The 14,780-nt window shown below is 53.5% G+C and overlaps 1 protein-coding gene across 1 annotated transcript; it reads left to right on the top strand.

Annotated features, from left to right (window-relative positions):
• Positions 1-5,405: 5,405 nt before the first annotated feature.
• Positions 5,406-13,922, top strand: UBXN11 (UBX domain protein 11). Its single transcript, XM_062509102.1, has 12 exons — positions 5,406-5,493; positions 5,711-5,811; positions 6,534-6,588; positions 7,468-7,544; positions 7,972-8,093; positions 9,330-9,540; positions 9,824-9,901; positions 10,729-10,849; positions 11,953-12,056; positions 12,253-12,326; positions 12,964-13,110; positions 13,775-13,922. The coding sequence occupies exons 1-12, from the start codon at positions 5,406-5,408 to the stop codon at positions 13,920-13,922; spliced, it is 1,326 nt and encodes a 441-aa protein (XP_062365086.1).
• The last annotated feature ends 858 nt before the right edge of the window (positions 13,923-14,780 follow it).

Here is a 14,780-nt window from a genome sequence, read left to right as displayed (position 1 = left end):
CTCCTCATAAGTGTTTCTTCCCTCGAACTGTATTTATGTATGTGTGTAAGATACAGCTCTGCTTGTCTGGACCAGCTCTGCCCAGGTGGTTGGTGTCCTTGTCCTTGTCCTGCCCCTAGCCTGGCAGTACCCAGCACCTCGCCCCCTGCCAGCCCCAAGCCTGATCCCGGTGCCAGGATGGGATCCCGGTGCCCTCTAGTGCCCAGGGGCACAGGCAGCTCCGTGGCCACGGAGTTTGAGGTGGGAGACACTGCCCAAGCCGTGCCCTGGGAGCACCAGGGGCTGTGGGACGCCTCCAGCTCAGGGGGACCCCAAACTGCAGCTATGGGGGGGGGGGGGTCCCTGAGCTCAGAGCCAGCAGTGTTCCCTGTCCCTGATGCAGCATCATGGCTCATCCATCTTCCGAGTGCCCAGGACAGAGGTTTCACCCACCTAGGTCGAGAACAAGAGCTCCCCGGGGATGTGACTTAGAGCCAGGGGGACACAGGGTGAGAAATGGAGACACCGAGCGCTGCTGGGGAAAGGACACGGCTGCCAGCAAGAGCCTGGTCTGGTCACTGCATGGGGACAGCGACCACTCATCACCCTGGCCGGGGGCAGCGGTGACAGCCTGGGGAGCTCCAGGTGACATCGGGCGTCTCCGGCCGGCTGGGGACTGCACGACTTCAGCAACAGCCACCAACAAACGCGTCTTTTACGTGTCTCCTACTGCCCCAGCAGCCGTTCGGGCAGGAGGACAGGCAGTCACACGAGGGTTAACATCAGAGGTTAACATTAGAGGTTAACATCAGCCGGGCAGGAAGGGAGGCTGAAGAAAGTGAAACTTGCCCTCCCCCCCCCCCCCAATATTGCAGAGCCGCCAGCACGCGGCAGCTCCGCACGGGACCGCGGCCGAGCCTGACCGGAAGTGGGCACGGTTTTATCACGATTTATATGAACTCCGCTAGGCTGTGATTGGCTGAGGGTGGGAGCTGGCGGCGCGGGATTGGCTGGCGCTGAGCGCGGGGGTCCCGGACGAGCCCGCGGAGGGCACGGGGACATTCGGGGACACTGGAGGGATATTGATGGATACTGGAGGATACTGGGGGGACACTGGAGGGACATTGATGGATACTGGAGGATACTGGGGGGACACTGGAGGGACATTGATGGATACTGGAGGATACTGGGGGGACACTGGGGGAACACTCGGAGGTCCCAGCCCTGCTCCCCGGCTCGGGCCCGGCCCCACCCGGTCCCTCCACCCCCGAGGGTTGAAGCCCCGGGTAAGAGCCCGGTACTACGCCCCCGTGAGCCCCGGTACCGGAGCGGGAGAAGGCGGAGACGAGCCCGAGGTGTCGGGACCAACGCGTTTATTGCTTTGCTCCCCAAAACCGAGAGGACGAGGAGAGCGGGGGGCGACAGGAACGGGAGCGGTGCCGTGCGAGGGTTGCCACGGTGGGGACGGTCATCTCGGGGGGTCCAGGGGCGGGGGGCTGCAGGGACCCCTGTGGCTCAGAGCAGGCACAGCAGGAACCCTGCCAGCAGCCCCAGGGCGAGCGAGAGGAGCGGGGAGCTGGCACAGGACGGGCTCAGGCTGCTGCTGGTCTCGCTCGTGGCGTTGGTCGGGACAGGAACTTTGGGAAGATCATCCTTAGCGTGGCCGAGGCACTGGGGATGGAAAAGAGCTTCAGACGACACCTCCAACAGCAGCAGGATGGTGAAATCCCTGAGAGCACTCACAGGATGGTCCTGAGGGCAAAAGGAGCCGCCAGTGCCCCAGTCCAGGCAGGACAAACAGCCTCCTGTCCCCTGGCAGCTTCCCCTTCCCACTCGGCTCTTGGCTTTGGGCTTATCCCAGCGCAGGGAGGGAATTGAGCTCTCCCTGGATTCTCTACGCTGCTTCTAACCACGGGGTTTTTAGAAATTAGGGGGGAAGTGGAAGGCGGGGAGTGGTCTCTGCTCCTCCGTTTCGGTGAGGAAGTGGTGAAAAGGTACCGGGTCACAGCCCTGCAGCAGAACAAGGTGGGGTGTGGGAAACGCCCGTGCTGGAACCGAGGGGCAGGGGGAGGAGGGACCCCGACCCTGGGCTGCTGCTGCTAATAGGGAGGACGTGTGAAACGCAGCACGACCAGCCTGTGGCCATTTCAGGGCAGCTTCTTTCTCTAACACTGCTCTGGCTGCTGGAAAAGTGCTGCCGTTTCCCACTGTGAAACACATTGTCCCACACCCCTCCTCAGAGTCCCTCCGGAGATGGGAAAGGACCAGGAATGGAGCCCAAAACTCTGTTCTGCCCCTACGCCTGGTTTACAGAAAGGAAATCCCAAAAAGTAAATGCACCCTGTGGAGCCAGCAGCAGCGTGGAACTTCCACGAAATAAGCACAGACAGATCTGGCCCCGTTACCAACATATTGCTGGGGAAAAAAAGAATTTAAAAAGCTGCCCCAAAGCGTATCATACTCCCAAAAAGTGCTGGTGAGTTCGTCCTTACCCACCCAGGACTAAGCCCCGATGGGGCCCCCCAGCAGGAGGGGAAATAACATCAAGTGGGGAGAGGTGAGAGGATACCACAGCTGTGTGTCCACCCAGCCCTTCCAGCCACCCACGCTCAGCATCCCCACTGCAGGCTGGGCCAGGGGGAAAAGGAGAGGCTGGAAGATGGGCTGGAGAGCTCCGGGTGAGCGCTACAGACGTGAGAACTACTCTCAAAGTTAAGGAAAAGCTTTCCAAAAGCACCACATGGAAGCGTTTGGACCTTCCAGAGCACAGCACAAAGCTCTCGGTAAAATTGCAGCGGGTAAAGCCCAAGAGAAAACCGAAACCAGAGATTTTCAGCCAAAAGCAGAAACTCCTCCCTGCCTGAACCCTCCCCACATCTGGGCACAGCTGGCTGGACCCCCAGCCTGTCCTTACCAGACACAGGGCGAGCAGGGCGAGCAGCAGGAGCAGGCTGGCACGCTGCAGGGGTGGCATGGCCGGGGCTCTGCGGGGGCTGTGACACTTCCCCCTCTGCTCTGAGCCTTTAAGCTCGGCGGTGGCACCGCTGCACCAATCACACCTTCCTTCCCCAAAAGCCTCCGGCACCCAGAGAGGTTTGGGGAAGTCACATCTGCTGCCTGTGCTGTGAGAAAAAAGATGCCAGTTGTGGCATGGGGATCTCCAGACCCTGGAGCTGTTTCTTTACTTCCCCTGGCATGAGAGCAGCTCCTGCTCCCTGTTCCATGGCTTGACAGGGATAAGTAACAGAATACAGAAATGTTCAGTTCCCCTGGGGCTGCTGAACAGAGCTGGAAGACTAAGTGGTAAATAAGATAAAAGGATGTAAAGGGATGAACACGGGGTGATGAACATGGCTGCAACCAGTGGAGAAACAGATAAAAAGGACTACAGCGGGGTTTTTTTGCAAGTATGTAAAAAGAAGCAACTGTGCATGCCCGAAGAAAAAGTTAAAGGAAAGGCTGAAACCCCTCAGGTTCTGCTTTTCCCTGGGGTCTCTCTGTCCTCACACCCACCGAGGACAAAGAGTGACTGAAACCCTCCCTGGATCACTGAGGGTTTGCAGATTGAAGCCAAGGCTGGGAGGAACAAACCTCCTTCCCTCCAGGTGGAGCTGGAGCCAGGGTGTCCTTGGGATTTCAGTTACAGATCCTAAATAAAGGAACTGCTTCCTTTAACTCCCCCCAAATCCGTCTCCTCACAACAGATCTCTGAGCTCCCTCACCCTGCAGCAGCAGGAAACAAAAGGGATCTGGTGATGTTAAGATGGTTTGAAATGAATAAAGCCACTGGAACGTGCTGAGAGCACACACCTGCTGTCTGGGTCCGTACACGTTGTGGTGAGTTCCCTGCCAGCTTCTGCTCACAGCCGAGGGCGCTTCTGCAGAAAAGCTTCACCAAATTTAGCTCACTTTTGCTCTTTAGGCACGTTGAGACAAAAGTCCCTTGAGCAACGCCAACATCACTAGAAGTGTCCAAGGCGAGGTTGGCCAGGGTTTGGATCAACCTGGGATAGTGGAAGGTGTCCCTGCCCCTGGCAGGGGGTGGGAATGAGATGAGCTTTGAGGTTCCTCGAGCCCAAACCATTCCGTGGTTCTGTGAACCTCCATCAAAGCAGGTAAAATTGGAGGTATAATTGACCTGTCCCGTTCACCTCCAGCTGGGGAGGCCGAGCTCACTGGAGAGCAGCACGGAGGCAGCACGTAGGGTGGAGGACAGCCAGGAAAGGCTCCTGGGATGGAGTTCAGGGCATCGGCGGTGCCCAGGTGAGAAGCAGGTGAGGCATCGGGAGGAGCTGCACGGCGTGAGGTGCCTCAGGTGTGTGTGTGTGCCCGGAGAGGGGGCTGAGGAGGGAAACGGGACCCACTCTCGGTCCGGTCCCGGTATCCCGGGAGAACGCGCGCGGTGCATTCTGGGAATCGTAGTTCCCAGAGGCTGCCGTCTCCCACACGTGATCAGCCTCCGACCAATCGCAGCGGTCCCCGCGTCGCCGTGGCAACCGCCGCTAAACAAGATGGCGGCGGGGGGGTGAGTGAGGGCCTGGGGAGGGCGGGGACCCCCCCAAATTCGGGTATTCCCCCCAAATTCCAGTATCTCCCCACGAGGGTCTCCCCACCACACCCCGGGTACGCCCAGCCCTGTCAGGACCTCCAAGGCCCTTCCCCCCCATCACCCCCTTGTTATCCCCATTATTTGGATCCACTTTTTGCCCCCCTCCCCAGTCCCTCAAACTGCCCATTTTTCACAGAAAACGAGGGTACATGGACTGGGGTGACAAGAGGATCACAAAAATGTACAGTTTGGGATTTTTTTTTTTACAGCTTTTCAATTCTATTTAGAAAATTAATCCACCAAACACCCCCAAAGTTAAGGAAGCTGTAATTTATTTCATATGTTATCCCCTGTTATTCTTGCTCACAGGTAAGGCTGTTCTCACCCTCTGCACAATAAATGTAGTCTCTCTTCCCTACAAGTGTCCAAAAGCAGACAAGTAACAGGACATTTCCACATCCTCAATCAGACCAACATTTTTACAGTTCCATTTAACATCACATCCCCCCTACTCAATTTCAGAGCAAAAACTCCCATTTTGCTCCCAGTGCAGTTTGCTGCTTCTGTTAATAGCAGAGAACTGTGCCTTTTTTCAGTAAAATAACTCTATTTCACTGGTTTCTGCCTCTCTGTGCAAGTGTTGTGGTCTCTTTCTGCAAGCTGCACTTTGTGCTCACTCTTCCAGCTGCTGGCATTGCTCCTTCCCATGGTCCTTGACTCCCGAGGAGAGCCCACACACGCCCAGATATTTGGGAATACTGATGGCACTGATGGACCACCTGCCCTCTCTTTCACTCAGTACAACCTCGATATTTCTTTACATGCTTTTGGAGAAGCTGTGTTCAAACACTGACCTGTTCTCTTCCTTTTTCAGGACATGTCAAGCTGTCTCCTAGGACAAGGAAAACCTGCAGGGCAGCCTCCACTCCTGCTCCAGGGGACAACGCTGGAAAAGAACATGGAGGGTAAAGCCCCTTAGTGATTTGGGGGTTCTGGGCCATCAGTTTTTTGGTGACACCCCAGGCCAGATCTGTGCCCTCTTTTTGCACACACAACGAGTTGGTGACACCAGGGACCAAGGGATTCCTACCCAAAAAGTCCTCCCTGCTGTGGCAGACCAGGATTTCTGGTGTGGGGTTCCCTGTGCACCCCAACCCTGCTCACATGTATTTGTGCTTCCAGGTGCAGCTCATGCTGACGTGGAGTTCGTGTCCTCTCTGGCAGAAAAAATCTCTCTGTTGGAACAAAAAATAGAGAAACAAGCACAAGAAATCCAGCTGAAGGTAAAAGTCAGCCTCTTGCTGAGCCTGCTCTGTCCCCTGCCACAGGAGTTCCACCTCTCATTCTTTTTGTGGGCTCAGAAATTCATCTGTGGCCTGCTGTTAATTACCCAAACGAGCCCATTACAAAGCAACAGAGCAGTGGGATCAGGCCTTGGGGTGGCAGAGGGGACAGTCCCTGCTGGGACTTCTAGCAGCAGTGACCCTCGGCACTAAGATCAGCAGCTCTCTGGCTTCAGAATTATTGGTTTTTTCCCCCTGTGGTGGTGCATTCCCCCTTTTGTTTTCTGAAACAGCAGCTGTTCACACAGCAGAGCCTCTGCCTCACTGAACAGAATAAATACCCTTTAAATGTTTAGAATAAATACCCTTTAAAAGCTTAGAATAAACACCTTTTTTGTTTGTTTGGGGTTTGTTTTTTTTTTTTTTTTTAAGGAGTGGCTGCACAGATGCTGGTTTTCTTTCTGGATCAGCCCCTCCCTGCAGATCTGAGCTGGAGCATCTCGTGCAGATGGGTCACCTATTCCTGGAGTTCTCTACTTATCCCATCCCTCATTTGAGTCTAATTAAGGTGTTTGTGAGGTGATTCAGCCCTTCTCACCCTTTAGCCTGTCCCTGGGTGGGGTGAGAGGACCTGCACCAGCCCTGACTAATTGTGCAAACTGTGCCTGGAGGTGCTGAGGGCCAGGACCTGACCCAGGTCATTGTTTGTTCTGCCCCTGAAGGACAGGAGGATTGCTGAACTGGAGGAGAGGATAAAGACTCTTGAAGAAGGAGAAGGTAAAAATTGCTCTCTCTTTGGCAGCTGTGGGAGAGCTACAGAGCAGGCCTGGGGACCTCTCTGAGCTGTCCTTGGCTTCAAAACACAGGAGCCTCTGTTGTATCTGTTACTCTGGTGTGGTGCAAGCATCATTTCCTGACCCATTTTTTGTGGGTTTTTAAGTTTCCTTGAGTGTGAAGCCAATCACAGACATCCAAGGATGGTCAGAAAACCAAAGAGCAGTAAATACTGCAGAGTTCAAACAGGCAGGAAAGCTGAGAGAAACCAAAAACCCACTTGGAGACTCCCACGGGATTCCAGGTCCAGCCTAGCTCTAAATTGAACCCAGCTTTCAGTGAGTCACTGAGGTCCTTCCCCCCCTTATTCAGCTCCCTAAATCCAGCAGCTTCCCAGCCCCAGCTGGAGCCCACACACATTTCCTGCAATGCTGAACTGTACATTGTGCAGAGCTGTGGTGAGTTCTCCATTTCCTGAGCACAAAACACAGATGTGTCTGTCAAACCACAGACACGTGGTGTGTACCTCTTCATGCTGCCACCCAGCCAAGATTTCAGGATCCAGCTTCAGTGGACACCTGCTCATTTTGGGCTCCTTAAGGCTGAGGGAGCCAAGCAATTTCCACTGTATGGTTGCCAACAGCACCACTCACATCAACTCCCAGAGCACAAAACTTGCCCAGGGCTGTTCACAGCTATTTTTTAGTCTGTCAGCATTGTTGTCAAACCACTGCAGGGTAAATTGTGACATTCAGCCCCTGTGTCCTACGGGTGTGAGTTCCCTGAGCACAGACAGGTGCTGCTGGGACTTTGCCCTGTGTGACATAGATGATCCACAGCTCTTTGAGGATCTACATAAGAACATCAGGTTTTCTTTTACAGATGCTTCTGACTCATCCACCACAGAAGAACTGGAAATGAGGTGCCTTCAGCTGCAGAGCCAGGTCGGGGAGATGGAGGTGAGGCTGCTCTGCTTGCCCTGAGCCAGCTGCTCCTCTGGTTTGAGATCTTTGCAGCCCCACTTGGGCCTTTTTCAAGCTGCCCCTTTGACCACCACAACCCTTCACCTCTGAAAAGAAGGAGCAGGTTAGATGTAAGCAGCGAGGCAGGAGAAAGTTTTAAACACACCAACTCCTGGGCCTCCTGCAAGCTTCATTCTGATCTCCAGAGCTGTAGAAAAGCTCAGCTCCTGCAGTCTTGGGAGGTTCTCTGCCACTACAAATCTTTCCTCCTTTTTCCCTGCTGCTGACAGAGCTGTTATCACTGCCCCAGACAAACCTTTTCTACCTCTCTGCCTCTCACAGCCACAGCTGACCACTTTCAGGCTCCCATTTCCAGTTTTCTGCAGCTCTGGTCAGCAAAGCTGACCTGACTTTTCTCCTCCAGCGGTTCCTGAATGACTATGGTCTGATTTGGGTCGGAGAGACAAGGCACCAGCTGGAAGATACAGAATCACTCCAGGATGAGGAGGAGCTGGCAGCAGGGAACCTCTGCAGGCCAGGTAAAGCACCAGCACTCGTGGCTGAAGCTGCTACCCCAGCTCCCACTGCATGCTCAGAGAAGGGAGAGTAGATAAACACCAAAACCTCAAGATTTGGGTCTTCAGAATTTGGGATCCTGTGCCAAGATGTTCACATCAATCCCTCTTAGGGGACACAGATATGGAACAATCTAACAGGAGCTCAGCAGAAGGTTTAATTTTATGTTCCTGTATTTTGTACACCCTTCTGGAGGAAGAACAGAAAACCTGGTGGCTCAGCCCTTCAGGAGGAGATTTCACAAAGCTGTTTCCTGCAGAATTCACAAGCCTTGCACATTTGAGGCTTGACTGCTCTAATGACATTGACATAAAGTGGGTGGAAACAGAATCAGGTGCTTTGTGTACACAGGAGCTGTAGTAACTTACCCACAGATCCTGGCTCCATCAGGGAGTATTGTTTGCTTTTCCTCCCAGCCACCACGTGAGGGTTTAATTGAGACCTAACTCTGCTGTCTGGGGTCCAAGCAGCTTTGGCAGTGTCCTTAGGAAGTGGTAACAGAGGAAAAAAAAGAAAATTATTTGGATTGTAGAGCCAATGTTTCTTCCGAACCACCATGCAAATATTAGACTAAGCCTTCCCTTAGATGCAGGAGGGGAGAGACAGAGTGAGATCAACAGAAACAGTTTTTGGTTTCAGCTCACTGTCTCTTTTCAAGGGTATTTCCACATCATCCTTCAGCAACTCATAAAAAAGCAGAACAACTAAGAACTTTAACTTAATTTAGACCTTTTCTCTCATTTTCTCTTTTCACGTAATTCCTCTGTCCCATCACAACCCTTTTACTGCTTCACCCTGTTACCCTCAAACACCCAGACAAACATCCTGGCAGAGTCCCTGCCCTGCTGTTTACACTGGCACCTCCTCAGCACCTGTGCCATGATCCATTGATCCAATCTGGTTAATCCAACTCGTGCAGTTCCTCATCCTGCATTGCACAGGGACAGCACAGGGCTCCTGAGAGGATCAGCAAGCCCAGGATCCCAGTGTGGGCTCCAGGAGCTGCTCTGGAGCTCTGAGCCTGCGGCCCCAGCCCTGCATCCTCTGCCTTGTGGTTTAGCAAGGATGTGAACCTGGCACTGCAAAAGGTTCTGCAAACATCCGAAGGGCAAAGCACAGAAATGTCAGGGTTCAAACACACCTCGAATTCATACAGAGAAACCTGTGCAGCCACCACCCCTTCCCCCATAACTCTGATCCCTCTTTTGTTGTTTGCAAAGCCCAGATCGATTTTGATTTAATCTTGGAGAACATTAAGGATTTGAACTCGCTGGTCGGAGAGGGCATTTCTCAGATCGAGCACACGCCCCGGGGGGCTCGGCTGAGGTGGCCAGAGCCCCTCCCTCTCACCCTGTACCAAAATGGGATCATCGTGGGACACGGAGCCTTCCAGCCCTACCAGCACCCAGCCACACAGGTATGGACAGGGCTGGAGAGGAATCAGAGCCACCCTGCCAGGGAAAGGGCATGGGGCTTCTGAGCTCATCTCAGTCCTGCAAAGGAGCCCAGCTGCACACCTGCATCCCCAGCGTGCCTTTAAAGCCTTGTACAGTAATTTTTAGGGGTGGAGGTTCTGTGTCTTTGATGCAGATCTTTCTGCACGGCCACAACACCACAAACAGAAGCAGCCCAGCGGAAAGATCAGTGCTGAGCTCAACAGAAATTCTGAGGTGTGACCAGGAGCTCTCCTGTTGTTTCAGCAATGCCTGCAGGACATCATGGATGGATATTTCCCCTCTGAGCTGCAGCAACGCTACCCCGAAGGTGTCCCCTTGCAGGCAAGTGCCACACACAGATTTTGGCTGTGAAATCGCTTTCCTGCTTCCCAAGACAGCTTAGGTTTTCTTTCATCAATCTGCTGGCTGGTCCCCAGAGCAAGGGGAGGTTGAGGTTTGTGGTGCTGTGCAGGTGTGGCTGGGGACAAGGAGGGCACCTGCAGCAGCCGTTACAGGCAGTGTTTCAGCATCAAGGTTTAAGGGTTTCTGTGCCTCAGTGAACCTGCCTTAGAACAGGGCTTCTATGAGCACAGCAGGCTCTGTAAGAGAAGCAGCACAAGCAGGAAATTAAGAGCTGTGTCACGAAAAGGAGGGAAGAAAGTTCTCCAATAGCTCCCCTGGAAAAGCTTTTAACGTGAGATGGAACAAGTACCTTTTAAAGAGGATGTCGTGAGAGTTTATTTTGCCACAGTTTAAATGGATTTGGCCACCTGAGGTTCTCTTAGGGCCCAGTTTTTGATTTCTCAGAAATGGCAAAGAGCCAAAACCACTTTTGCAGGCAGAGAGCCTCAGAGGACTCAAATCTAGGTCCTGGAGCGTTCCTGAAATGTCAGCAGGCACAGCCAGAGGCTGGACTTTCCCTCTGCCATGGACAAACCAGGGCACAACTGCATGAGCAGGACCTGCTCAGGCGGGGAGAGCTGGGAGTGTGGAGGTTAGAGAGAAGTCACATGGAAGGGGGATTGTGAAAGCTCTGGAGGCTCTGGTTCCCTATAACCTGTGCATCATTGGTTTCATTTGGGGTTTACAACTGCTGGTTGTCATTAATGTGGTTTGTTGGGCTCTGGTGCAGCAAGAGGAGCTTGTGCAACAGCCAGATTTGCTTACAGGTCACTGACAGGAGGGATGTGGTGTTTCAGAAGCCAGACCCTCCAGGGAGTTTTCCTGGCCTTGGCCACGTGGTGGGTACTTCAGAATCCAACCAAGTGCAGGAAACCTCCAAGATCCCAGGTAAAATCTTAAACCTGCCTCAAAAATGCAGCTCATTCTTGAAGAGGAGGATTCTTAAATCTTAGCAGGGCAGTACAGGTGGTAGGAGGGGAATGTCAGGGTCTCAGCAAGGGAAGGAACACTTCTGGGTCAGGGCCTGGTGCTGCCTCAGGAGCTGGGAGCCAGCAGCACACACGGGATCCTCTCAGCATTCATCCTGCTTAAGAATGAGACATGACAAGTAATCAAGGAATAGAAATTCAGCAGGTTTCCAAAATCACATCTGCCCAGTGCCTTTCTGAAAGGCCAAGATCCTTCCACCTTCACTACATCAAAGGTTGCTGAGGTAACCCTGCAGGCCTGGGGGGACAGCTGCTTGCAAACAATGCTCCTTTCTCCTACAAGCTCATTCCAAAAATGTAGATATCATTAAGCTAAATCAACCTTAACTGTACTAAATATGGGACAGTTTCTCTTCAGACTTTTACAACAGAATATGGGACACCAAAGCCCACAGATTCCTCATTTTGTTTCTAGACACTCACAGTCTGTGTAAGCAATATCTGACAGGGTTGGGAAGTCAAAGCCAGTCAGAGAAACAGAAATCACTAGGTCTGTGAGTGCATCACTAAACAAATCACCACATGAATCACTCATGAGAAAAGCTTTCTGGTTACACACAACTGTGCTCAGTCACTCCAAGGTTAAAGTTAAATATCCCCTTTATCTAAGCAGCAAAAGAGAAATTAAAAAAAAAAAAAGTCAAGCAAAAAGGAATGGACACCTACAAATACACCCTCACAAGGTGAAAAATGTCCAAGTCTGTAAAAATGGTGATAGTCCCCGTTTATCCCAGCAGAGCTCCCTGCCTGCTGTGCATCCCAGCTGTGCACTGAACAGGCTGCACTGTTCTCACTGTGGATGTTGACAATCAAATATTTAGTGGGGCAGGAAGTGGGACAACTTCAAGGGAGGAACCTGAGAGCTGCTCTCAGCCTCACTGGGGTGCCGAGAGCTCTCCCTGTCGGCTGCTGCTCTCTCCTTTCACCAAATCAGCTTCTTCTGGGGCCAAAATGTTTGCCACAAAGGTCACATGTGGATGTATCTCCCCTGTGCTCTGGTAGGTCCCAGATCTTCCTCGGAGCAGGTTCCCAATGAGCTCTCTAAGCCCCCAGAGCACAGAGGGAGAGTGGGCAGTGCCCGAGGTGTGGCTGGAGCAGCACCACAGGTATGAGGGGACTTGCTAGACACCCCCAGGAAGAGACCAGGGGCCATTCTCTGGACTCAGCTCCCTGCACCCCCTCCTTGGGCCTCTCTCAGCTCTGTGTAACCTCCCAGAGAGGCTGCACCAGAGCAGTGGCACTTGCCTTGTGGCTGTGCCAGCACTGGCTGCTCTCCCTGACACTCACCTGCTTTGGTTGCAGGGCTCTGGTGGGCAGCAGAACGGCAAAGAAATCCTGCTGGAAACACCTGGGCTGGCTGCCCTGGAAAGGTGCAGGTACAGCTCCCCCATCCCCTGCCCTGCCAGGATCTCCTCTTCCTCCTGTTTCATCACTGCAGGTTTAGTTCAGGGAGCTCAGCTGAGGAAGTAAATGGACTTTCCCCTTTTAGATCTTAGACACAGACAAAATGCTAAGTTCAGTCCTTTGGGAAAACCACTGAATTTTTCATGACAAATATGCCATATTTTACATCCCTAACAAAAAGCTTCTGTTGTTCAAAATGTCACTTCTTTATGTGAAAGTTTTCCCGACAGCAAACCAAGGCCTAAGAGTTTGAAACCACTGAAAGAGCTCTTTGCAGTCATATTAGATGGGAGAACCCCTGCAGGAAATTGATGCCCAGGTCTCACTAACAGCACTTTTCCACTCAGTCTTCTGGCAAGCCAAGACCCAAATAGCTAATGAAAAAAACCCAAGCAGATTATTTTTAATCAAAGAAGTAGGGCGAAGTACTTAGCAGACAGCCCTGGTTTAAAATGAAAAAGCTAAAAAAGGTCCATAACCCTCTTGAAGGAACCTTCAGGCTAGGAAAGCACAGCAGCAGTTTGGGCAGTGGGTTGGTTTGGGGCCTCACCCCAAGGACATTCCCAAACACAGAACTCCTCTCCCCTGGTTTGGTTCTCTGATCCTCAGGGTGAAGCCTGCTGAGGAGGCTGGAGCTCCTGGCCCTGATTTCTGCACCCTGCGCATCAGATCCGAGAGCGGGGAGCAGACGTTCGAGGTGAGGATGCTGCTCTCAGACACCGTCGGGGACCTACGCCAGCACCTCGCCCACATCAGGTAGCCCAGGACTCCCTCTCCTCCTTGCCTGATTCTGCAGAACCCCAGAAAAGGGTTCTTGAGGTCTTGGAGCTTGAAACCTCAGCCTGAGCTGTGTCACAGCCCCAGCCCTGTGCCCACCTGACACGCTCCAGGAAGCAGTGCCAGGATCCTGAGAAGCTCAGAGCATTTCATACCCACCTTTGCCATACAGCCACAGAAATCAACTTCTGTCTTCCTAAAACTGCCATCACATCCAGACCCATCACTGCCTTTGCCTCCTTCCAGCACTCACCCAACTTGTGCCACCCTTCCCAAGGTGCTGGAAGCTGAGCTGTAGCCTTTGCTTGGCTTAGCCAGCTCTGTGTCCCAACACATTAAATGCTGTACAAGGGCCCCCTCAGGCTGTTGGGGACAGTTCCAGATGGCTGAGGGCCCCCTTTGCTCTCCCCCTCTTCCCACTCCTGCTGCAGGCCATGGCCCTGGCCTCAGTGTGAGCCCAGGATGAGCTCAGTGCTGGTGGGATGCTCGAGCCTCCTTCCTCCCCACTGCAGCTGTGCAGCTGGACAGGCTGCTCCGTGCCTGACTGGCTGCAATTTGGGCTTGCAAAACCACAGCTGGTTCAGTCAAAGCAAAACCTTGGGGGATCCCATGAGTAGGAGAAGACTGTGCTGTTCTTTCCTAGGGGTGGAAACTCGGACTCATATGAGATCATCAGCACCTTTCCCCAGAGGGTGTACGCGGACAACTCCAGGAGCCTGCAGGAATGTGGGCTGGTTCCCAGTGCTTCCCTGCTGCTGAGGAGGAGAGACCCCTCCCAGAAAACAGCCTAAGAGCTCCTCACAGGGAGGGAGCTGCCTCTCACCTTACAGAACCTGCCCTGGCTGGGAAAAAGGGAGAGGTTTTTCTTTCCAGATTTAGTTTCACTGTGCCATTACCTGGGATGGAGAAGAGCTCGGAGCAGCCATTTGGCAGAGGGGGCCAGGCCCAGTCCTGCTGCCTCACAGCAGCTGCTGCTCCCCAGGACAGGTGGGTCCCAGCACAGGGACACTTCTACCAGCTCACCTGGGCTCCAGGTCTCTGTGCAGGGTTACACAGGCTGACCCCTGCCCAGGGGAGCCTGCCAGCTTCTGGGCAGTTCCTTAGCTGGGCTCAGGAACTCTGGAGCAGCAGGGTGGACACACAGCCAGGGCCAGTTTGCTTTCTACACACAGCTGCTCCCTACAGATTTCACCTGCACTGACACCAGGGGACAAACAGGCTCTGTTCCATGGTCTCTGCTGGAGCTAAACCTGAAGGCCTTGAGCCATTGCAGTGCTGGGGCTGAGCCAGGCTGGACTCAGCCAGGAGCTCCTGCTGCTGGGTTTCCTGTACGTGCACAGCTCCTTCCCTTGGACAGCCCCCAGCTGCAGCGGGGCTCTGGCTCCAGCCTGCCTGGAGGTACCCGCCCTCCTCCCCCCGCTGGATGCTGCAACAGGACACCGTGTCACTGGAGACAGCATAATCCCTCCGTGTCTCTGCCCAACCCTGAATAAAGCATCTTCCTCCCTCTCCCGTGGGCTGGGGCTGCACTTTCCCCTTTCCCTTTCCCCAGCGCATTCTTCCCATTCCAGCTGTGACAAGCTCTCACTTGACTCCCAGCTGACAACACTCCCACTCATGCGAGGCAGGGCCTTCTGGCAGGTTCCCTC

The sequence above is a fragment of the Cinclus cinclus genome, chromosome 26 (assembly GCF_963662255.1).
Source record: "Cinclus cinclus chromosome 26, bCinCin1.1, whole genome shotgun sequence".
Lineage (NCBI taxonomy): Eukaryota > Metazoa > Chordata > Aves > Passeriformes > Cinclidae > Cinclus > Cinclus cinclus.
Note: the sequence above shows the minus strand (reverse complement) of the source record. Positions and strands in the feature narration are given on the sequence as shown.

Coding starts and splice junctions, on each gene's coding strand:
- UBXN11 (XM_062509102.1), top strand. CDS start 5,406: ATGTCAAGCTGTCTCCTAGGACAAGGAAAACCTGCAGGGCAGCCTCCA. Junction 5,494..5,710: donor GCTGGAAAAGAACATGGAGG/GTAAAGCCCCTT, acceptor TTGTGCTTCCAG/GTGCAGCTCATGCTGACGTG. Junction 10,850..11,952: donor GGAAACCTCCAAGATCCCAG/GTAAAATCTTAA, acceptor GTGCTCTGGTAG/GTCCCAGATCTTCCTCGGAG.